The 22167-nt window shown below is 43.0% G+C and overlaps 1 protein-coding gene across 1 annotated transcript; it reads left to right on the forward strand.

Annotated features, from left to right (window-relative positions):
• Positions 1–690: 690 nt before the first annotated feature.
• On the forward strand, positions 691–21729 carry syt7a (synaptotagmin VIIa). The gene is made up of 8 exons (XM_070830942.1): positions 691–1892; positions 5763–5894; positions 15336–15438; positions 17606–17873; positions 19080–19249; positions 19620–19734; positions 20402–20601; positions 21625–21729. Exons 1-8 carry the CDS (start codon positions 691–693, stop codon positions 21727–21729), a joined length of 2295 nt encoding a protein of 764 aa, XP_070687043.1.
• The last annotated feature ends 438 nt before the right edge of the window (positions 21730–22167 follow it).

A 22167-nucleotide genomic window follows, 5' to 3' on the forward strand; every position in this document is an offset into this window, starting at 1 on the left:
TCTGCCTCTCCTCCATCGTCACCCTCTGCTCTTGTCGTTCCCATCGCTCTCTCCATCTGTCTCTTGCTGTGTAAAACCACTCCTCTCATTCTCCCTTTCTTCTGTTTTGCCCACAAACTGGTTCAGTCCTGTGAAAACCTTCCATTTCGCTTTTTATCCTTTTAGTTGAGACAGTTAAATATGATGGATAGCACACTAAAAGCCTTATGCAAAATTGTGTTAGGTGAAGTAATGCAGAGCAGCGTAAACTGCACCTAACTGATGTGAATAGCTCTCTCATGACCTAATTCTGGTAGTCTGGGTTACATGGCGATCTGAGAGGGAGGAGGATATATTTAGTGAGTATGAAAAAAATATTAAAAAGATGATACAGGATATTGTAGAGCCCACAAAGCATAAGAAATGTGCATTTGTTAGTCAGCGATAACATTAAAATGACATGTCACACATTCATGTTGATGAGACCACTCAAACATTTTTAAGGAAGTGAATGAGCCAATTAAACAGCATTAATAAAGGGGAGGAGTGGAAAATGAGAGGCTGACAGAGGGAGGGATTCGTACAGTAGGACTTGGTTGGCTGCTGGGATGTCTCTAGAGGTGCAGCATGTATTTAAAAGACGAAAAAGACTTAGAGAGAAAGGAAGAGAGGCTATCAGAGATGGAAAAAGTTGACTGACGAGTAGAGGAAATGGGGATCTCTCATCAGACCAAAACACCGTCATCGAGAAGGCCGGGAAGCTGCAAAACCACGACCCACACACCTCGGCGAGGTCACGTGGCGCAGAATCGCACCACGCCAGTGCGGACAGTGCACATCCGACCACTACCCGCGCGCAGCACACCCTCACGCAAACAGCACGCTCAGGCCGCGCAGACACGCAAAGTGCATACACATCTGACGCAGACGCACAGGGCGAGCTCACAGTCTGCACACTGCTGCCCGACACAGCCTTATGAGCAGTACACAGCACACAGCGACCACTCAGGCTGCACCTTCTACTGCTATTTCTGCTACTGCTGTTACTGCTGCTGCCTCACGTTGCTCTCTTTCTCTCTCCTCCTCCTCCTGTCTCCACCTCCCAACGCTCCTCCCTCTGCCTCCTTCTCCACTTCCTCAAATACCACTCTTCCTCTTTCCTCCTCCTCCCCCTCACGCTCATCAACTTCCTGTTTGGATGAACTTTCCTGTATCTATCCTGACGCCAACCTGACTTCTCCTGCTGTGTCTCCCTACTGCCCTGTGCCACCTTGTCTCATCCCTGATGATTCTTTCCCTCTCTTCTACGTCTCATCTACCGACTTCACCACTTCTGACAAACTCGCCTCCTCTTGCCACGGCTCCTCTCCTATATCTACTTCTTCTTCCTCCTCTTCCGTGCCCTCTGGCTCCTTCTTCCCTCCTCATCATCCTATCCTCTGCCGGCCGTGGCCTTCTTCGCGCTCTCTTTCCTCCCTGCTCCTCTGCCCTCCCAGCTTTGGGGATCCAGTCTTATCCTATGCGTCCACTTTGGAGCACATCCCCTCTGGGCCAGTCCGGCCTCGGACGCTTCTGCGCCAGCAGAGCCTTCAGCAGCCTCTCATCCACCCACCAGGCCCTGGTCTCGGCCATCCCCCCACCACATCCCAGAGTTTGGGACAATTACACACTGCACCTGGACAGCCTGGGGGAGGCGGGGGTGCTGGGAGAGGAGAGGGAGGTGGCAGCAGTGGTGAGGGTGGGGGTGCAGGTACACGAAGCGGTCCCCGGGGTGCACGGGGCAGCCCTGCAGGAGCAGGTGCCTCTCGTTATAGGGGAGGTGGAGCAGGAGGGCGCTCACGTGCCAATCCTGGCAGCTGGGATTACATGATGGACCAGATCCGGAATCGCGGCCTGGACGTCAAGTCCTTCCTGTGAGTCTCAACAAGTCTTTCTTCATATGTTTATGGAGTCACTGTAGTGTCACCTACTTAGTCTTCTGTCTCTGTGTCTCACAGTTTATGCTAGGCTATGCTGTGCTATGCTATGCAGTATTACTTTGTGTTGTTTAAGGTATCTGTTTGCTTTGATGTATATCACTTAATGTCTTAGAATCAAATATTTATAATGTATTTATGTTTAAGTCCTGACTAATCTGTTTTTATCTTTACCTTGATGATATACTGTTCTGTCCCTTTTCTTACGGGTGCTTTCTCTCAGTTTGCATCTGATATCCAGGGAAGGATATTGCTTCTGTTTATCAAAAGATGCACTTTGTGCTTGTGTGCATACATGTATAAATGTGTATTATGTAAGTGTGTGTTTTTGTGGGTTGCGACTGTATGAGGTTGTGGGTTTGGAGCACGATTCTTCACAGGTTTCACTGTAACACTGGCAAGAAGATATACTGTATGCAGTTACAAAGGCAATTGGGTCCCTGTTATAGCTCATCGTGTTAATGTAAAATGATGACGCTGAATGCAGATGAGTAGGCCCGGGGTCGTCTTATTTGAAAAATATATTAAAAATGTAAATAAGCTGTTGTGTTTTAGCTCTGAGCCCTGTGGTAGGAGATGGATCAACATCTCATTTTATCAAGAAGTCATAGATTACACACTGATATTAACAATTATAGATTGTGTTTATTAGGTTTTATTCTTAGAGAGGGCGTTTTGAAACACTAAAACTGAGTGTTTAATGAATTAATACATCATGAGCAATAATAGATTTCGGCATTTCTTCGTATGAAAGCACAATGCTGTGTCAATTATCTGCTGAAATGAATTACAAAGCTTCATCTTGACTAATCTGTTAAAAAATGCATTTTTCCTAATTATAGAATGAGAGACACATGAAAAATGGCAGGGAAGCTGCGACATATTGTGGGCTATTTCTATCCTATTCTGTGATAAATTGTTCAATGTTTACACTGTATGCTCTGCTAAACAGTAACATCTGTTTAGATGGCATTCAGCCTGTCTGCTGCAATTGTCTTTACAGGACAGTGCTGGTGGTGCTGGTTCGTAATATTCATGAGACAGTGTCATAAAAAGTCACAATGTATTTTAAATTCACATCGTCCCACTCAATTACATGATGTTATTTCTGAGTCATCCTCTAGAAAGACTGTTAAATATCCTGTTTAGGAGACACACCAGAAGGCTTAATCCGTAGTTTTAATGAGCATTTGCGGCTAAAATGGCACTTCTTTTTCTAGAATCACTGTAGCTTTAATGCTAATAGTAAATCTGTGTCTGCTGGTTTGCGCTGTTAGCCGACTGACGTGTGTGTCAGTGTGTGTACATCACACAGTCCACGTGTCACTGTGCATCAGTATGAGAACAAGGGTTAAGCAGCTGTGTGTAGATTTGTGTTAACCCTGAAGCATTGATCTTATGTCACCAGCACCATTACTTCTGCAACATATTGTTACTTCAGGCCAGAAGTGGAGGGAGGGCAGATGGGATGGAGGGTGGTGAAGGGATGAGGAAGGACACTGCCAAGGTACAACATGTGTTTAATGTCCCTCTACATCGAATATATTCTACAGTAGCTTTTCACCATTAGTTGTTCTTTTTTTATGTGCGTTTATGCTCCTCCGTGGATTTACGTGTGACACAGCTGAACTAATGCCACCGGCTAACCGAGCATTAGCGTTGTAGCACACGCCACCACCAAGGTCATTGAGAATATCACCCATAATAGGCAACTATAGAACCCATCATTGTAAATGTGAGATTGAGGTCATTGTTGTATTTCCTTCTATACAACAACACCTCATATGATTGATGATAGAGCGGTCCAGTAATAGACATGACCCATTGTTCATGCCAGTTAATTTCAGTCTTGGCCAGATTCCCTATCGGCGAATCATTGCTCAGTGAATGTGTTGATGTGATTGACACCGATATCTCGCCTTTGGAGCCGTTTGACCAAATGAGTCTCTTGGGTGATTCGTCTTCATGCTTTTTTTGGCTTTAAATCAATAATTTATCCTTGTGTCATTAACGTCCGTTCCCTCCATCGCCTTTGCTTCCGTAATGTTCGGTGCATTGACTCAAGTGTTTTACCAATATTGTCAGTTGTAAACACTTAAAAGGTGATGGGAGAAGAGGGATCCAATAATCGTTGTAGTATCAGTACAAGTACCATACCATTATATTGCTTAGACCAGTTATTCCCAAGGAATAGGTATGTGGAAAGACTGCAGCTCCACAAATGAATGAATGAATGAATTAATCAGTTGAAATAATAAGCTAAAGGTAATGAATAAATGGCTGAAAAAATCAGCAAATGGTGGATAAGTTGTCTAAACAATTTGCTATAAGTAATGTTTAGACAGTGGAAATGGTTAGATAAAAGTAATGGGTAAAGGATTGAAATAACTGGCAAGAGTAATGGTAAACATGTCAAATGATTAAAATTAGTGGATAAACAGTTGAAATACTTACTTGAAAGTAAGTTCAAATAATTGGTTGGAATTGGTGGACAAATGGTTGAAAAAGACAGCAAAAAGTAATGCAAAAAAGGATGAAATAGTTAGATAAAAGTAATAGAATAAATAAATAATATATACAATGTCACTTCACATGAACACATTTATGAGGGGGTTGAAGGGGTACTTGAGTTAATCTGAAAGGGGTTGTGAGGGTAGAAAAAAAGGTTGGGAACCACTGGTGTAGACGTATAACAGGGAGATTATGAAACAAGGCTTCCTGGTGCCGCGAGGAAAGCTTTTGGCGGCGTGTAAGAAAGATGAAATTATGAAGTTTGGGGCGATATCTTTCCACCGCTTGGCAGCAGCGTATTTTCTTAGCGGAGGTATTGTAACGCAGTCAGAGGCTTAAGCTATAGAACCGCGGGTGTGGGTGACAGGAGGGAGGGAAGGAGGCAGTGATGAGGAGGAAGAGAATTAAGAGTAGGGGATAGGGATGAGGGCGGAAAGGGGATTTGGAGAGCAAGTGTGGCAGAATAGAGGAGATGAAATGAGAAGAGTGCAACACGGAGAGTGAGAGAGCAGTGACCCAGAAAACGGTGACACACACCGAGCACCTCAAGACACTGTGTCACTCAAATAGAAACAATTAGTCCAGATCTTCTTAATGAGGCTTAATTAAATCTTAACTCTGGAGAAAGTCGACAGGCATGTTGGATGGGAAAGGTGAGTCTGGAGAGAAAGCAGACGGCAGGTTAAATAACTGGATAAATTACTGTGTGTGCGGGTGGTGTGGTTAGTGTGTGTGTGTGTGTGTGTGTGTGTGTGTGTGTGTGTGTGTGTGTGTGTGTGTGTGTGTGTATGCATACGGTACATACCTTTTAACATGTGTGGAAGCTGATGTGCAAGCTGCTGAATATCACACCCATTAACAATCATTAACTAATCATCAACAGTTCCTTTAATTATTTGTTTGTCTGTATGATGTGAACACAGCCTGCACCTGTTGTCAGCAGCGCTTCATTAAAATCATTACATTATTATTAATTTGGCCTTTCAGGTTGAGGTACCCCTCTTAATATCCTTCCCTGGACAAAGTGCTCACTGCTGGGGTGTTGCAGATTTTCCCTTTATGATCATTTTCTCTGTCGCTGCTTCCTCTGTTTACTCTCATATGGTCTATTATTGTCCTGCCGCCTCTCTGCCTTCTGTCCTCGCTGTCACCTGAAATGACCTCTCTTTTCTTCTCTCCCCCCGCACCACACCTTCTTTATGTCCGATTTCCCTATCCTTTGCATCTGTTCTCTTTTCTCGCCTCTCTTTCTATTTCTGTTTCTATCTCTTACCGTGTTGTTTTATGGGGAGCCAGTGAAGGGAAGATGGTGGTCCTGGCTTTGGCCATTGGTGTGGCTGAGCAAGATGACTTTGCCAATATCCCTGACCTGCAGGAAACAGCGCAGGCAGCACCATCAGCCAATCAGGAGCCCCCTCCTGAGAAGAGGTACCAGATAATGTATGAGAGTGCTTGCTGTATGCGAGAGAATGGAGTGCAAATGAAAGGATGTGAAGGATGCGACATCGAGGAAAAACAAAAGACGATTTCAGAATCTAGGCAGACGAGAGTAGTGTTGTTTTGTAGTGTTTTCGGTGAGTCACTCCACTTAAGTGCATTGTGCCACAGACCTGCACCTGAAATAGCACCAGAGCTCGACACCGTTACAGAAATAAAAATGAGAGCTGACTATGAAACCAAATGTAGAAAAAAATGTCTCTAATGCAGAGATGAGTAAAAAGATAAAGCAATTTGAATGTTTGCTCTAAAGCGGTAATGAGCTCATAAATCACAGCAATGAAACACTCACTGGTACTCCAGTCCTTTCTTCTGCTTTTATGGGCAAAATTTCAGCGAATCAAAGACAACTGTGTTTTCTCATGCCAGTGGTCTTCTTTTCCTGACCATGATAATTATCTCCCCTATCGCAATGACATTCTCCTCCACCATTTTCATCTCTATTTGTTTGTCTCTTCATTCCTGCCTTACAGAGACCTCCCATTGGTAATTGTCGTATTTCCTTTGTATTTCCATGCTTTTATTATCCCAGTCCCTTCTACTCCTGTGTTCTTTTTTTTCCTCCTGCTCATTAGCTTCCTTCAATCACCCTCTGCTGCTGCTCTGAGAGTTCCGTCTCTGTAGCTCCACCGAGGGCCCAGAGAGCCTCCTCATTATTCCACAACATGGTAGTCACTTACATAAACATGCTGCTAAAAATAAACCTTTTCCTTGCCAGGCACCTTACACACTAGAAACCAAAATATTCCCACTCATCTATAAGGATGCACCATTCTCGCTCACTTCTCCCTATTTCCCAAAATAATTAGTTTTGCATTCTGTTTAGGAATCGGACCAATTTTTGTGAAGAACAGTTTAAGACTGACAAATGAGTACAATGGCTGTGTCAAGTGAAACAAACAGACTGCGCTTGTGTTGTTCATTTTTCGGCCATGGATGGTGGGTTTGATTATTTGTGCCAGCGTGTAACACCACAGAGCCAGAGTGAAACCCTGCGTTTGGTCCAGCCCTAGGCAGATGCGACACACTCGATTTCCTCTGTAGTCCAATTAGGCGGTTTTGACCTCACTTTGATTCTGTGACAAATTGGAGACAATTTGGAGATACATAATGTGACGCACACCTTAAAACAAAATGGCAGGAGAGGGTGAACAAATTCTGATTTACTCGCCACACCAATTATTCCTCATTCACAAGTGTTTCATCAATTTGACACCTGATTTAAAATAGGGCTGTATTACTTATTACTTTACAACTGTTTTCTTATCTAGACTGTGAAGCTGCACAACTGGAGACATTTGCAGGGTGGTCTTGTGTGTTCAGCATGACAGCAATTGTTCTCCTGGACACTAATACGTACCTTTATTTAGTAGAAAAAGCTTGCCTTTAGAGCGATGCTACGTCAACAACTAATGAAAGATATTCATCTCATGGTAGGTCTGCCCCAATGTAGTCTCTTGCCCCCCAAGCATCCGTTGGCCTTTTCCTAGAGTTATCACAGCACCGCATGGAGTTACAAACAAGCATGAAACTGTTCTTTCAGTTAGAATGTCGCTTCTGTGAACATCAAAACTCTCTCCTTTGTTGGGGGGTTAGCGTGAAACCTGTAGAGCCACATAGGATAGCAAATGTCTGTGTAATTTACCTTGCACATTACATCTGGCTTTTGCAGCTTTAGTGTTCACCTGGAAACCTCCTTAAATGGGTTGTGAAATCCACTAATAGACTAAACAGCAAGCAGGAACCGCAGGCTGCTCAGTACGCGGCGAGCAGGACTCACCTCGATTAGTGGTGATTGAGTGCATTGTGGTATGTTCTAGATTAACCTGAGGTTCATTTAATTTCTTTCAGTCGAAACCGAATGACTGGCAGCGTACAGTCTGCAAACAATAGAACACTAGGACGTAAAAATTTGAGTATAATGAAAATGAAATGTGTTGGCCCTTTAAAGATCTCCTCCATATCTCTCTCTTGAGCTGCAAGTTAATTCCACTTGAGCCACTTATTGTTTTGTTTGTTTCATGATGGATTGCAAATTCAAATGTACAATAAATGATTTAGCCACACTTTAATTGGATGCTAAATTTAGAGGCTCAAATAAACATTATGAGTCCAGAGTATATTAGAAATGCAAGGTGTAAGCTTGCTGGGAGTATATCATTCCCTGTGGTGTTAGTGCTGACTTCACAGATGTCTGACCGTGATTTAATCAATCACACTCTTGGCATATTGCTCATTCTGAACGGAGCCTGCCTCGAGCTGGAGACAATGCCACACTTTCTTTCGTCTCTTACTCTCCACAGCCCCTGTATAGCCATATCATCGCAGTCTGTGCATTGACATCAAACATGTCCTTCATGTGCCCATCACTCATTCCCTTACCTGATTCACTCATGTCATACCCCATGAATTTATTAAACTAAACTAAATGGATCGTCGGAACAACGTCACTGGCAAATTGTTTCAGCCAAACATAAAGCCTCTGAGGTTAATGCGAGTAGTTTAGGTGCCTCTCAAAACGTTAACATCATCAATGCTAATGTTTCACAAAAGTGAAATCTCCCCACTTGTGATGAATATCAAAGAGCTGCTGTGCTCAACTGATACGTGGTGCCCTGCATTAGCGAAACAACCAGAGGTGGAAGCACATTTACTCAAGCACTGTGCTTTGTGCTTTTTACTCCTCTACATTTATGTAACAGCTACAGTTAATAGTTACCGTACAGATTCAGAATTTACATAATAACGCATGGATTAACTTATGATTAACTAGGATTAATTTATAAAATATGATACATAGTTAAAGATTAAACCAGTGGTTTCCAGCTTTTGTGGCCTGTGACTCTTCATAAACAAGCAGCGTCGAGTTTGGGCTCCTTGTCATGTTTCAGATTTATTAGTTGTTAGCAGTTCAACCAAAGAGACATTTCCCCTCTAAACAAATCAGATATGGTTTCATTTTAATAAATCTTAGAGGCACAAAGAGGTAAAATTATCCAACAATTAGTAAACAAAGTAAAAATTAACACTTAAGAAATGAACACAGATTTGTGTAGTAGAATTTGTCTTTACCTTTTATCTCCTATTAATCATCTCAAGACCCCTCAGATTTGTCATGTGTCATATATTGTAATATTTTTCTGCAGAACTTTGATACTTTAATTACATTTTGCTTGTTAGACGTCTGTCACTTATGGTAACTGGCCACTGGTAACACATAAATCTTGTTAATGGGAACATGTATGTAAAATGCTTTGCGAATTACAACAGAGAGGCTTTGCATTTACCCTCTGGCAGTGTGTTAACGCTTCATTGTTGCTCAGCCGTAGTTAAAGGCGAGCCAAACAAACAGACTGTTATCCCCACTGGCCATAAGAAGGCGTTATAGTGCGTGATATTCATTACGCTCTTTCGTTGACCTTGTGTGTGCGATCGCTGGATGAAAGTGTTCTGCGTGACCATTTGTTTAGGAAGTGAGGCAGAGGCTGACTGACAGTTTGAACTGCACCACAGTTGGTGGTGGTGATAGAGACTTTCAAACCAAGGTTAGACAGTTTCAAGGGAGAGAGAGGGAGGGAGGAAGCGAGGGAGGGAACACGTTAAAATAGCAAAGGAACTCGGTCGGATTACAAAATTGTGTGTTGCTTTGATTCTGGGGCCGCACATGCTGAGATGTTTATATCCCAGGCATCCATAGATTGTGGATCTTAGATAGCTTAATTAGGATGTTAGAGTGGCTCGTTTATGCCTCATTGGCCTTCACTCATACAATTCTGTTGCGATTCAGTGAACCTATACTGTAGGTTCTCCTCCAGTGTTGCTATAAAGAGAAGCCACAATCCCCGAGAGCTTTGAATCTAGATCTCTCTTTGAGCAGCAAGTGAACAGCCCAATGAGGATGGAGGTTCAGGACAGAGGAGGCGGGATACATCCTTGTGCCACATTAACATTCAATCCACTTGCCTGTGGTCCTTCAATTATTCATTCATGCATGTTACGTCAATTTGTGTAAGCCAGTGGAGTCATTTCTTACTTCAGAATACATCTTGCAGATGATATAGAATTGCATTGATAAATATAGATGCATACTCTCTGCCTCTGATTCTCTCCTCAGTGTCTGTTAATTGCCAAGTGGGCTATATAATATTGCTTCATAATTTATGAGCTTATTTCATTGTTTAAGTTGACATGAAAGGCAAAGATAGAATATGGCGGTTATGATCTTTTACCTAAATCAATATAAATGTTTTTTTTTATTTAACGTCATGACGCTGTGTTTGTTTAATAGCATTAGTCTGGGGGGGAGGAGTTTAATCTTTATGTGGAGGGTGTGTGTTTACGCTGATGTGATGTTAGGTCGTTCTGAGGTCACATACATTTGTAGAGTACGGTTTAACATTTTGAGGTGGAAATTTTGAGCCTTCATTTCTTAGATACCAGAGAAAACTGCTATTAAAATGCTTCCAGATGATATAATCTTTATGTGTGTTTGTACACAAACATGTAAACTGATTATGCTACGCTTTGCTAGTCTGACACAGCGCTCCTCCTGTGACAGGGGCTTTACTGGCCCGACTAATCAGCAGAGTCTTCAGGGGCTCTGGTTAAGACTGTCCCCGAGGCTTTGGCTCCCCGTGGCCACCATGCTCATCCACGCATCACAGGGGGATTGTTGGGATGCATTCAGCTACGTGCTAAGAGACGGGGAAAGTAGATAGCACTAAGGCGGAAAAAAGGAGTCACAAAGAGAGAGTTGGAGGAGGGGAGCACATTCATGTATCCATCCATCCATATGTCAGGGGGGATGAGAGAGAATCCAGGGTACAAATCCATCTTCCTTCCGTGAGAGTAGTAAGAGAGAGTTCATATTGAGCTGCACATCCATGCGTTCTGCCGGGCTGAAGGCAGCACTCTAGCCAGCAGGTACATGCTGTTACACATGCTCATCTCATGCATATAGATAGATGGATGGCGGTTAGGGAGACAAGCTATTTGGAGCATTAACCTGGGACTCCTGTGTCCTGCCTCAGAACAGGTGGCACATCTGCAGCAGCCTCCACCTCAGAGGCAATCTTTGAAATCAATCGGGATTCAAAACATTTGGCAGGCTCATGTTTGGAGTTTTTAATGGACTTTTAAAATGTTTTGATGATTTCATGTTGCTGAGAGTCCCTGGAATGATAGGTTAGTTGTTTTAATTGGGCGCGGAGACATGAATGCTAAATTGCTGAGAGTATTGGGAGGCCATAAAGGGAAGTGGGGCTCAACTATTATAATGCTGATAGGTTAGATACTGAGCTCATTGTTGGGTTTGAAAGCAATTGTGTTTGCAATGCATTTCTGTATCATTGCCATCCAAGTTAGAAGTAGCAGTGCATTAAAAAAAATACCTGAAATACAACTACTAATAAAAATTTAAATAGACATAAAACAGTGCTTACAAAGATCAAAATCTGGCAACCACTGAATTGTGTTGTGTTTTTTTATTTCCATTTGGAGTTCAGTGAAAGAAGCAGATACACAGAAGGCAGCATTTAGCACCTCCCTTGTTGCTTCTTCCTGAAATGGGATTTCAGTAAATGATGCTATTTTAGACCCATTTCCAGTTCCAAGATGCAGGAAGTAATTAGCTAACAGTGAAAGCATCCATATTTATATGCCGCAGCAGAGTTTTTGGTCATAGCCTGAGAAGTGAAGCAGCAGGGATGACTGGCAGACTCTAGTGTGAATGTACATGTGTTTCATGTGGATGATGGGTTATGTAAGCAGCGCCATGCTACACTGCTGTGGTTTTGACTGTGTATGATCCTGGGAAGTATGCTGTGGCCCCTGAAGAATGATAGATCCAGTGGGCTGCTATGAAATTGAGCAAAGACATTGAAATACATCACTTCATGGTCTCAGGCGAGCGTGTTTGTTTGAGTGTGACATGTTTGCAGAGGGGTGGGGGAAAAAAAAGGGGGCTGGGTTGGGCTTTCTTTCTCGCGTCTCTCTCCAGCCTAGAAGTGGAGTGTCTTTCCCCCCCTTCCCCTCTCTTCGAGCTGCTGGCCCTCGGTCAGGTAACGAAACAGGATAGTATCACAGGACGGTGAAACCCAAAGTGGCCCCGCCTGCCTCCATATGTCTGTTCATGTGAATGTGTGTGTCTGCGAGGCTCTCACCCGTACCTGTCATATATCCTATACCTTATCTTCTTTGTTCTCAGTGTGTTTGCCTGTTTGCTGCACCCCTCTAAACACACCCTTCCCCTGTGCCCACTCCCTACAACCTCTTGTCACACGCACCCCAAACCCCCCCATATGTATGGTCTGTGTTTCTAGAGCCGTTGCTATGCCAACAGCCCACTTTCTGAGCCTTAGCTGTGGGAGAATCTGATCTGAACTTGAGTCCACTCTGCCTCCCACTGGATACTGTAGACAACTGCAGGCCCAAAGCATCTATTTCCACATCCACCCCCCAAGGGGTCACACATAAAAAGCATTGGCACCAGAATGTAGCAGTTGTAGTATTACCATCTGCCACAATTAATATTGCCTTTTTAGAAATTAAATAAACTGAAATCAATCTTCATTCCAATTCATGATATACTGTACGATCTGGAGGAAGTATCTTATTTTCTGTAACAAATCTGCAGCCCCAGCCGCTTTGTTGAAACAGCCTGGAGGCAGCGCTGGAGCAGAGGACCACCTCAGGTGCTGTAGAGCAGGGCTGGTAGAAAGGCCATTCCCCTGGCTGCACTAGCTCTTACCTGGGAATGCACTGAACCCCTGAATGAAGCATGAAGGAGAATGAATAATTGAAAACGTTCACTCCCCCATCGATAGTTGGGAGGTGGAGGAGGAGGGAGGTGCCTAGCTTTACTTCAAACCCTAAGTCTCTCTCCGTGCTTTAGAGCCCTTTTGAGCAGATCCTCAGATCTTGGTTTAGTGTTTTACCCAGCCTTTTCCTCTCCTCTCAAACTCGTTGCCTGCAGTTTAGAAAAAAATGCAATTACCCCCCCCCCTTGGCAACTAATACAACTAACACCAATTGATTAATATTCCCTTTCCCTCTTGAAATGGTTAACATCCCTCCTTCCCCCCCGTCTCGCTCTGGTTCCTTTGCTGGTTGAAGTGATTGTCTGTTTGCTTGTCTTGTTTGCTTGCTTTTTCTGTCTGTCTATTTGTCAGTATATTTTCCTGCGGTTCTGTCCTTGTCTTCTGCAAAAATGTACACATTATTGCATTCAACATCAATTCAACATCAAATTTGCAGTTTAGAGCGCCCAACAAAGAAAAAGTACGAGCCATGAAACATACATTCTCTCAGTGGAAAGCTCGACAGAGAATGCTGGCCAGACAGACAGACTTTCTATGGGCTCCTTGTTTTCTGCCTGTCCAAGGCATTGCCTTCACTCTCTGAGTGACAACTACTTGCATATATAATATATGCACATGTAGCCAATGCCAGTTTGTGCTTTGGCCCTTGTGTCCCCAGTCCACACTTTTAGAGTGTTGCTTAAAGATTGGAAAATCAGGTTAGATTTAAAGTGAACTTATTTAATTTGCAGTTATGACTTAATTTCTTCTAACATCCTCTTTTGTAACACTCTAAATGTGCGTTTCCTATGTTCTTACTTTTTGTCCCCTTTTGTGTTTTTCGATGATATTATATTTTCGTATGGTGTATCTACGCCTTATTTCTCCTTCATACTATATCTCATCTATCTTTATTTTGAGCTCCCCACATAAAGAACGATGGTTCTTGCTCTCTTTTTCCTGGTGATCAATTGTATTTATTGTCTTTTTCTTTTCCTCTGTGCTCTTTTTCTCCCTTTAGCATGTTCGCCCCTTTGTCTCCTGTTAGAGATATTGTGTGTGCATAGCTCTTTATTTTTGTCTCTTATTCTTTGATACTTATCAGACTGACCAAACTAAGCCTCTCTTGTGTTTCCAGGCTTTCCTTCCTTCATTCCCTATCTTTTCTTGCAGCTCTGTTTTTCTCTCTAATGTTCTGGTGTTTGTAACAATCTCACTCTCTGTTTGGTTTTGGTTTTCGTAACCTCACTGTTCATGCTATTAATACTTGCTATCTTTTCTTATACAGATAAAAAAAAAATTCTGCTTGCTTTTCTATTTCTTACATTCCTTGTGGAACCTTTTATCTTATCTGCAGTCTTTATGATTTCTGTCCAGTGTGTATGTGTCTGCAAACTTCAGCATCCTCTCTGCGTCTGCTCATTTCTTTTCTCTTTCTCTGTGTTTCTGTTCTTGTTTTTCTTCTCTATTTACTATTTGTTTAATGCCTAACAGTGTTTCTGTGTTCAACCGCTCCATGTGCCTTGACCAGTCATCTATGGAGTGCTGTGTGTCCAATGTGTCACATTACATTGGCCAGGACTTTCACATTTGGCTCTTTCCTGTTCTATCTTTTCTCATTCGTTCTTTAATCTCATAATATTTACTCTCTTTTTTGATTTTTTGTCTTCTTTTGCTGATTGTTTTCTTTTCTTTACACTTTGTGATTCTTCTTGCTTTCATGATGTATGAACATAGAGGTTTTTCTCCCAGAATGTTTGTCCCAGTTTAACGTTATGTTTTCAACAATCCCCATGTGAAGAAACTAAACTTAACATCTATTAACATTTGTACCTAAGAACCAGCTCTGCCATGGGAGATCTCTGCTCTCTCTTTTATGCTTTTATTCATATTTTGTGTTGTTGATGCAGATTCTTAATAACCAACAGATTTAAACACACAAACACTTTACAAAACTGTTCAACATCTGTCCTGATAACCCATCTGGTCCTCTACATGTTGCTATACATGTCTGTCTATTGTTCATATTTATAGTGACGTTATGTTGTTATACATGTCATTATACATGTGTGTCTTGTTAATGTCTTTAGAGGGAATAAGGGTTTAATCATGAACTCTACGGGATATCAGTTTTAAATTTAGTGGTTCTGTTTTGTGTCCTGTCTAAAAATGTGTTTGTTCACTTGGTGGAGGTAACTTTCTTGTTAGAGATATGGATGTTTGCCACACTGGACATATGTATAGTCATCTCAGACTCCAAGTTTCATCAAACACAACTCACCACATCAAATGTCCTCAGTTCTAGTGCCCGCCGTTAATCTGTGGAATCTTTGGCAGATTTTATTTGGCTTTGCTCATGATAGCTAGAGAGAAAGCACAATCCACTTTGAAGTGACATCTATCCAAAGCAAACTTGGACTCAATTGGTTGTTTCATAGGCGGCTTTCAAGCGCCAAACAGGTGGAGGTTGGACTCTCTGTGTGCTCAGACATTCTCTCTTTCTGGACACGAGTTAGCTTCTCAGCACATGTCCTCGCCGTTGTCCCTCTGGGTCAACCTGTGTTTTTGCTTACAGGGGCAACAAGCCAGCTAACAGCCCCAAGGGCCAACCCCCTGATGCTGATGGTCACTCCTCCGTAACCGACCTGGCCAACTCTCTCACCGGAGACATGGTGATGGTAAGACCATCTATCCCACCACATGTTATTCATCCCTCTGTTACCTATGCTGAGGAAATATACTGTTCACTGAGAGGGAGTGGACACCCCTGTCCACCCTTAGCTCCAGTTAAAGGACAAGACATCTGTTTTTATTGTCAACAAACCCCAGTAAAAGCCAAAAACCCATTGATTCCTAATGAAGATGTGAGTCTTTAAAAAAATCTATTCCTTAAACAGCTTGGCACTGTAGATCTTAGAAAATGTTACTCAAATGGGAGTAAATAGTGAATTTGTTTGGGACCATTTTTGGCTGCAGATGAAACTACACTAGTTGGTAATTATGGCACTAGTGTGATGACTCAAAACAAACTGAAGTGCCCACATTCATTCTATCGAAGGAACATGTCACCCAGTGCAACGATGGAGCTCATTTATGTGTTTTTAACGGTTTCTGGACAACAATGGAGCTCTGTGGTGCAGAGGAATAAGATATACCAGGCTTTGGCTACACTGACAACTGTTAGTGAGATCAATTCATTGAAAGTTTGGCTTTTGATTATTGACTATATGAAAAATGCCATACTCATTCATAAGGGGAAATCTTAAAGGTGCACTCCAGTGATTTAGTATTGCATTGTGTAAAGGTGGAGATCTCAGACAAGACAGATAAAAAAGATAGTGGTCAAATTCAGATATTCTGACTTTTAGTCTGTGGTATGTTTAATTCCATGCCACCAGTTTTTAAAGTTGTAGTTTACAGGCAGTTATTTTACTTTGTTAAACTCCACCCTGAACCACAGAAAACATCATACAGCTGTTTTCACAGGCTGAGTTATACGCCTCACGATGAGTAAACTGATCTTGACATGACGGTTCCAGTTTGGTCCTGACCTCGGCCCCATCCAGCACCTTTGATGACGAATCAGAACGCCAACTGTGAGCCAGGCATCATCAACCAAAATCTGTGTCTGACATCACTAATGCTGTTGAGGCAGAATGGAGGCAAATCCCTCTGATCAAAATCATTTGAAAAGCCTATCAAATCAATCACATCATGCCTGTGGTTATGGAATGAATTATTCAGTGATCACATGTGTGTCCACATACTTTTGGCCACGTGTTACATGAGGTGTTTCTTAGTCACCAGGTAGGACTAGTGTTGCCGAGTCATCCTCCATGCCAGAGCCAAGATGATTTAAAGCTGCACATGGTAATAAGGGAGCCATAATAGAAAGAAAACACACACAGGCAACTCCCACAGTGGCAATCAAGCGAGACAAGCCATCCAAGGTGACTCACACTGTTTGATAAATTAGACTGGAAATATTTCACACTTGCTGCGCCTGTCAGTTCTAAAATCCATATTGACAAATTCTGTGTGAGTGACTCTTGAAATTTGTCTTGTGGTTGTGAAACTGAACCTCTGGTCAAAAGCACTGAAATCAACAGTTTTAGGTGGTGCTCGAGAGAGTGTTTGCGTGACAACCAACCACCGGTTCTTTTCAAAGTGTCATTAAAGGCTCTTGCATTAAGTGAACTTATGACCTGCTGGTTGTGCTGCTCATCCCCCTCAAAGTCCTCTTCACTTCATTCCAATCTATGCTGTTGTTAGAGAGAGAGAGAGAGAGAAGAAGATAAAGGACAGAAGCAGAAGGTGGAGCCACAGGGAGAAAAGAAGCAACCATAAAGACAGCTGCATGTCTAGTATGCCAACCTTGAGCTGTGATTCGTTCTCTGTATGCCCCTATGCAATGCTCTCTCTCTCTCTCCCACTCTGTGTTTGTCTCTCGCTCTCTTTCTCCGTCCCTCTGTCCGCTGCTTTCTATCAGATAGTGGCCTTTTAGTGCACAGCAGTGATAAAGCAGTCAGAGTGGCTGTGAGAGAGAATGGGTGGTCTAAAGCTCCTCTATCTCCAATCTGAGCACCTCCTGCCTCTTAAGAACATTAGAAAGGAAATAAAACTCTCTCAGTCTTCTTAATGCCAGACCAATCTCTGCCTTCGATAGAAATGCAGCTCTAAAATCTCCTCCCCTCACAGCTTCGCCCTGTCACGGTCTGTGTGCACGTGCCTCTGTCAGAGAGAAAGTGTGTGTGTCCTTGGGCTGCCTGAACTTCTCATGTGAGTGGCTGCTGCTGCTGCTGCATGTGTGTTGATATTTATTTGACTGCATTTGTGGCCCTGCAGCTGTCTCCGGGTTCGGAGGATGATGACGGTGAAGGGCCTATCAGCGAGAAGCTGGGCAGGATCCAGTTCAGCATAGGCTACAGCTTCCAGAACACGACCCTCACTGTCAAAGTTCTCAGGGGACAGGAGCTCCCGGCCAAGGACTTCTCTGGCACCTCCGACCCCTTTGTCAAAATCTACCTGCTGCCCGACAAGAAGCACAAGCTGGAGACCAAGGTCAAGAGGAAGAACCTCAACCCCCACTGGAATGAAACCTTCCTGTTTGAGGGTCTGTGTTATTTCTACTCACGTACTCAGCTAAGAACTGCTGCAGTTGTTATTGTTCTTAATACACATTTTTCCCCAAAAATTTAAGAGCATTAAAGATCTCGAAAACTTGGTTTAAAGCCCGACAACCTGGTGCTGTGGGCCCACTGTCCTGCATGTTTTAGATGTTTCCCTGCTCCAACACACCTGATTCAAATGAATGGGACATCATCAGGGTTAAGTTAAATATTTATATATATTTCATAATATCAAGTCTGTAACATTACAGCTTGGCATAGCTTTAAATCCTGTTCGAAGCAATAGTTTGACATTTTGGGAAACTGACATATTTGCTAAATATAAAGCTACAGCCGGGAGCTGATTTACTTAATAACATTAGGAAACAGCTAGCCGGCTCTGTTCAGATGTTTTAGTGATACAAAGCTGGTTGAAAATCTGTAAAATGCCCCTTTAACATGTTGTATCGTGTTTGTTTGATCAGTACAAAACCAAAGTGTTAAAACGTAGAGCCAGACTATAGATAGATAGTGGTGTAGTTCTTCTCATTTAGACTTGCTGACAGAAAGCAAATGAGTGCAACTGTTTCTTTAAGAATAGATTTGCATAAATAAAATCTAAAAATATGTTATATAGTCAAGTGCTGGTGAAAGTCATAGCGAAGTTTGTAGCAGTGTTTTGTTAAGTGTTTATAGAAATGACAAGGAATTGTTTCTTAATGCAAAAAGAGCTTTGTGGGAGATGTGTGAAAATTCACAAACAAGGTGTGAAATCAGAAGAAAATTTTTGCATTTATAAAATCTTCAGCTCAAAAACACAGGTTTTGTTAAAGATTTGCTGCAAACTGCAGATGTTTAGTAGAGAGCATTGTCTCACCGCTGAATGATCTGACTTTGTTTCATTATGAACATTGTGCTCAGATGACAGCGCAATGGGAAAAAGGCCAAAATGATGTTACAAAGGCTCAAATCCTTTCCAAAATTAGAACAATAGCCAGTGCTCTTGAAAAATGAATGAGATAGGTATTTGTGACCAGAGTATAATGATCCCTCACAGTCATTTGAGAGAGCGCTGGCTGTTCCTGCAATCTTTGAAATGCACTTTGGCCTTTGCCAAATGCATCCCTGTTAGCACGCCCTCAAGAATATGCTGTCCACTCTCTGTAACTTAGCTCTCCCCTCAGTACATCTGTTTCTGTCTCTGTTTTTAGGCTTCCCTTATGAGAAGGTGAGAGAGCGCACTCTGTACCTTCAGGTGTTGGACTACGACCGCTTCAGCAGGAATGACCCCATTGGAGAGGTGTCAATCCCCCTTAACAAGGTGGAACTGGGCCAGATAAAGACTTTCTGGAAGGAGCTCAAGCCCTGCAGTGATGGCAGCGTAAGAGAGGGAGGGAGGGCCATCTGGTTGAATGATGACGAATCACTGTTTTCATTCAGATGTTGTGACTAGAGTTTTATTAAAACAAGTGTGATGCTATTTGTTGACTGCTTTGAGCATTTGAGCTTGATTGGTGCAATTTTAGGGTGAGCAACGGGCTCAGCAAAGTCAGCCTGGTCACTGGACCGTCTGTGTTTGGCACAAGAGGTTAGAGCAGAGAGGGCAGTGATGTAAAATTACACAACAAGCTAGTGAGTAATGTGGAGTTTGATATTCCCTGATGAAATGTGATATTAGACTGGATGATTCACACTCCATTGTTTGTGTCTGTGTGTGTGTGTGTGTGTGTGTGTGTGTGTGTGTTCCTCAGGGGAGACGAGGAGACCTGCTGGTGTCTCTCTGCTATAATCCCACTGCCAACACCATCACTGTGAACATCATCAAAGCGCGTAATCTCAAAGCCATGGATATCGGGGGCACCTCAGGTATACAGTCCTCCCTGTTTGTTTAGTCTTTTCTCTTTCAAACCGCTGCTCCCCAGTCTGAAATCTTTCTCGTGACATTGGAAGCTCTGTGGCTTTCACACACGGCTCCGTCTCGGTGTCCAAACATTTGTTGACCTGTCCGGGCAGAGGACGTCTGGCTGCTAACTGGGTCGCACCGTAGGTAGCTGTGGCAGCAAGGTGACATTATATCAAGCATCTCCCCCCCTGCACTCTCTCTTTCCTGTTCTCGCTCTTTCTGTATATCTATGAGGATCTTCAGCCTCCCAGCCAAATCTGTGTCAGCTCAGTCTAGTTTTTAAGGTATCAGGTCTCGCTGTGAGATGCTTTCAGTGGCATATTTTTGTAAAATTTGTGCTTCCTGCTGTAGTAGGAGTGGTGTCTGTTAGTATTGCAGAATATGATAATGCTCCAGAATTGATAGTACAAATCCCAGGCCCTATTTCCATAAATACTTCCTCATTTGTATTTTTCCTAGCTCAGGGGATAAGTTGACCTTGAGCTCTAACTAGGTATCTGCTTCCCTGCTGTCTTCCCTGACTTTAACAATTAGGAGGGTAATTGCAAACCTGACCCCAAAAATCACCTTCCACGGGCATCTTCATCCTCGTTCTCATGTAAACTGCTGTTCTCTGCATCCACATTGCAGATCCATATGTGAAGGTGTGGCTGATGCACAAGGACAAGCGTGTAGAGAAGAAGAAGACAGTGACGATGAAGCGCTGTCTGAACCCCGTCTTCAATGAGTCTTTCCCCTTCGACGTGCCCGCCCATGTACTGAGGGAGACCACCATCATCATCACTGTCATGGACAAGGACAGGCTCAGCCGCAACGACGTTATCGGCAAGGTAACTCCTCACACTGCTCTTTGTTTTGTTACAACATATAAGCCCCTTTAGCCTCTTGTTACATAAATGTGATGGCAATTTAACAAACTGGTCTCATGTCTGAAAATGATTAAAAGTACTTTTAGATAGCAAGTTGTCGCCCCACAGGTCAGTCAACTTTTATCAAATTAATGAATTATACACCATATATATATACATATATATATATATGTATATATATATGCACCAACGCACAAACTCATGAGGAGAAACAGTCTAGGAGTTTGGAAACTAACTAACTATCATAATTTTGTCATAGTGCTAACCATCGATAGGCTGACATTTCAGAAATAAAAGAGTTAGATGAGAGGATCAATACCCTTCTCAGCTTCTCTGGCAATTAAATATAAGTCTACAGCCAGCAGATGTTAAGCTTCGCTTAACATAAAGACTAAAAGTGTGGGGTAAAAACCGAGCCCTGATATGTCCAAAAGTGACAAAGCTCACTAATTAACATGTTATGTCTAGTTTGTTGAACCGTGCAAAAAACGTGTGAAAGTGTGAAAATGAAAGTTTGCTATTTTAAGGGAGGTTATGTGTCGGACTGTTTCGTGGCTGGTAATAGTTGCCAGGCAACCAGCAGAGACTCCAGGGAGTTACTGCTCCCAGCGAAGAAATAGGCTTCATTGATTAAGGCTTCAACGGCAAAAATACAGTTTAAAAATTGATTAGTGATGCAGCTTGTGAGAGAACTGCATCTGCTCTTCTTTCATCATTTCATTGCTGAAATCCAGCGGTGCCACGGCTCCCTCTCATGTGCCAGATGAACAAATATCAGGCAAACATTGTGCTTCCAAAGACGTGCTGTCCTGTCTGAGTAAAACCTTGACAAACCTTCATGTAATCCACACAGCTGAGTGACAAAACGATGTTACTTTAACAGAGAGATGAAGCCAGCAATGTCACATATTCAGTGTTAAAAAGGGTTAATGATCCTGATTAGATTATTAATCACCGCTGCTCTTACCCCCCCCCTCCTCTCAGATCTACCTATCGTGGAAGAGTGGACCAGCTGAAGTGAAGCACTGGAAAGACATGCTCGCTCGGCCGCGTACTAACGTCGCCCAGTGGCATGCTCTCAAGGCCTGATCGCACCGCCCAGCTTCCTCCATGGCCCCTTCCCCGTCTCCTGTTCCCCCACCCCCCTCCCCTCCTCCCACTCCCGTCCTTATGCACAAGACTGACTTGCTGCCAGGCTGCGAAACACGGGTACAATTAGCCATCTGCTCTCTTAAACCTTTAAACTCTTCTCTTTTCTTCCTTTCGATGTTCCTCTCTGACTCTTCTCTCTTCTTCTGTTCTCTCCTCATCATACAGCTGTGTCTTAATTTCTGTGTCTGCCCACTTTTCCAATGGTCCCCCTGTTTCTGACTGTCTGTATGTCTGTCTGTCCTTATGCACTTTGCCTGTGGAGGTCTGATATTCACTTTCTTTGTCGACCCCTTGGTTCTGAACTGCCCTGCAGCCCCTGACCCATTTAAGGTGCCAGTCCCGTGGGATCACAGAGAATCTTAAGTAACGATTTAA

The sequence above is a fragment of the Pempheris klunzingeri genome, chromosome 5, assembly GCF_042242105.1.
Source record: "Pempheris klunzingeri isolate RE-2024b chromosome 5, fPemKlu1.hap1, whole genome shotgun sequence".
Lineage (NCBI taxonomy): Eukaryota > Metazoa > Chordata > Actinopteri > Acropomatiformes > Pempheridae > Pempheris > Pempheris klunzingeri.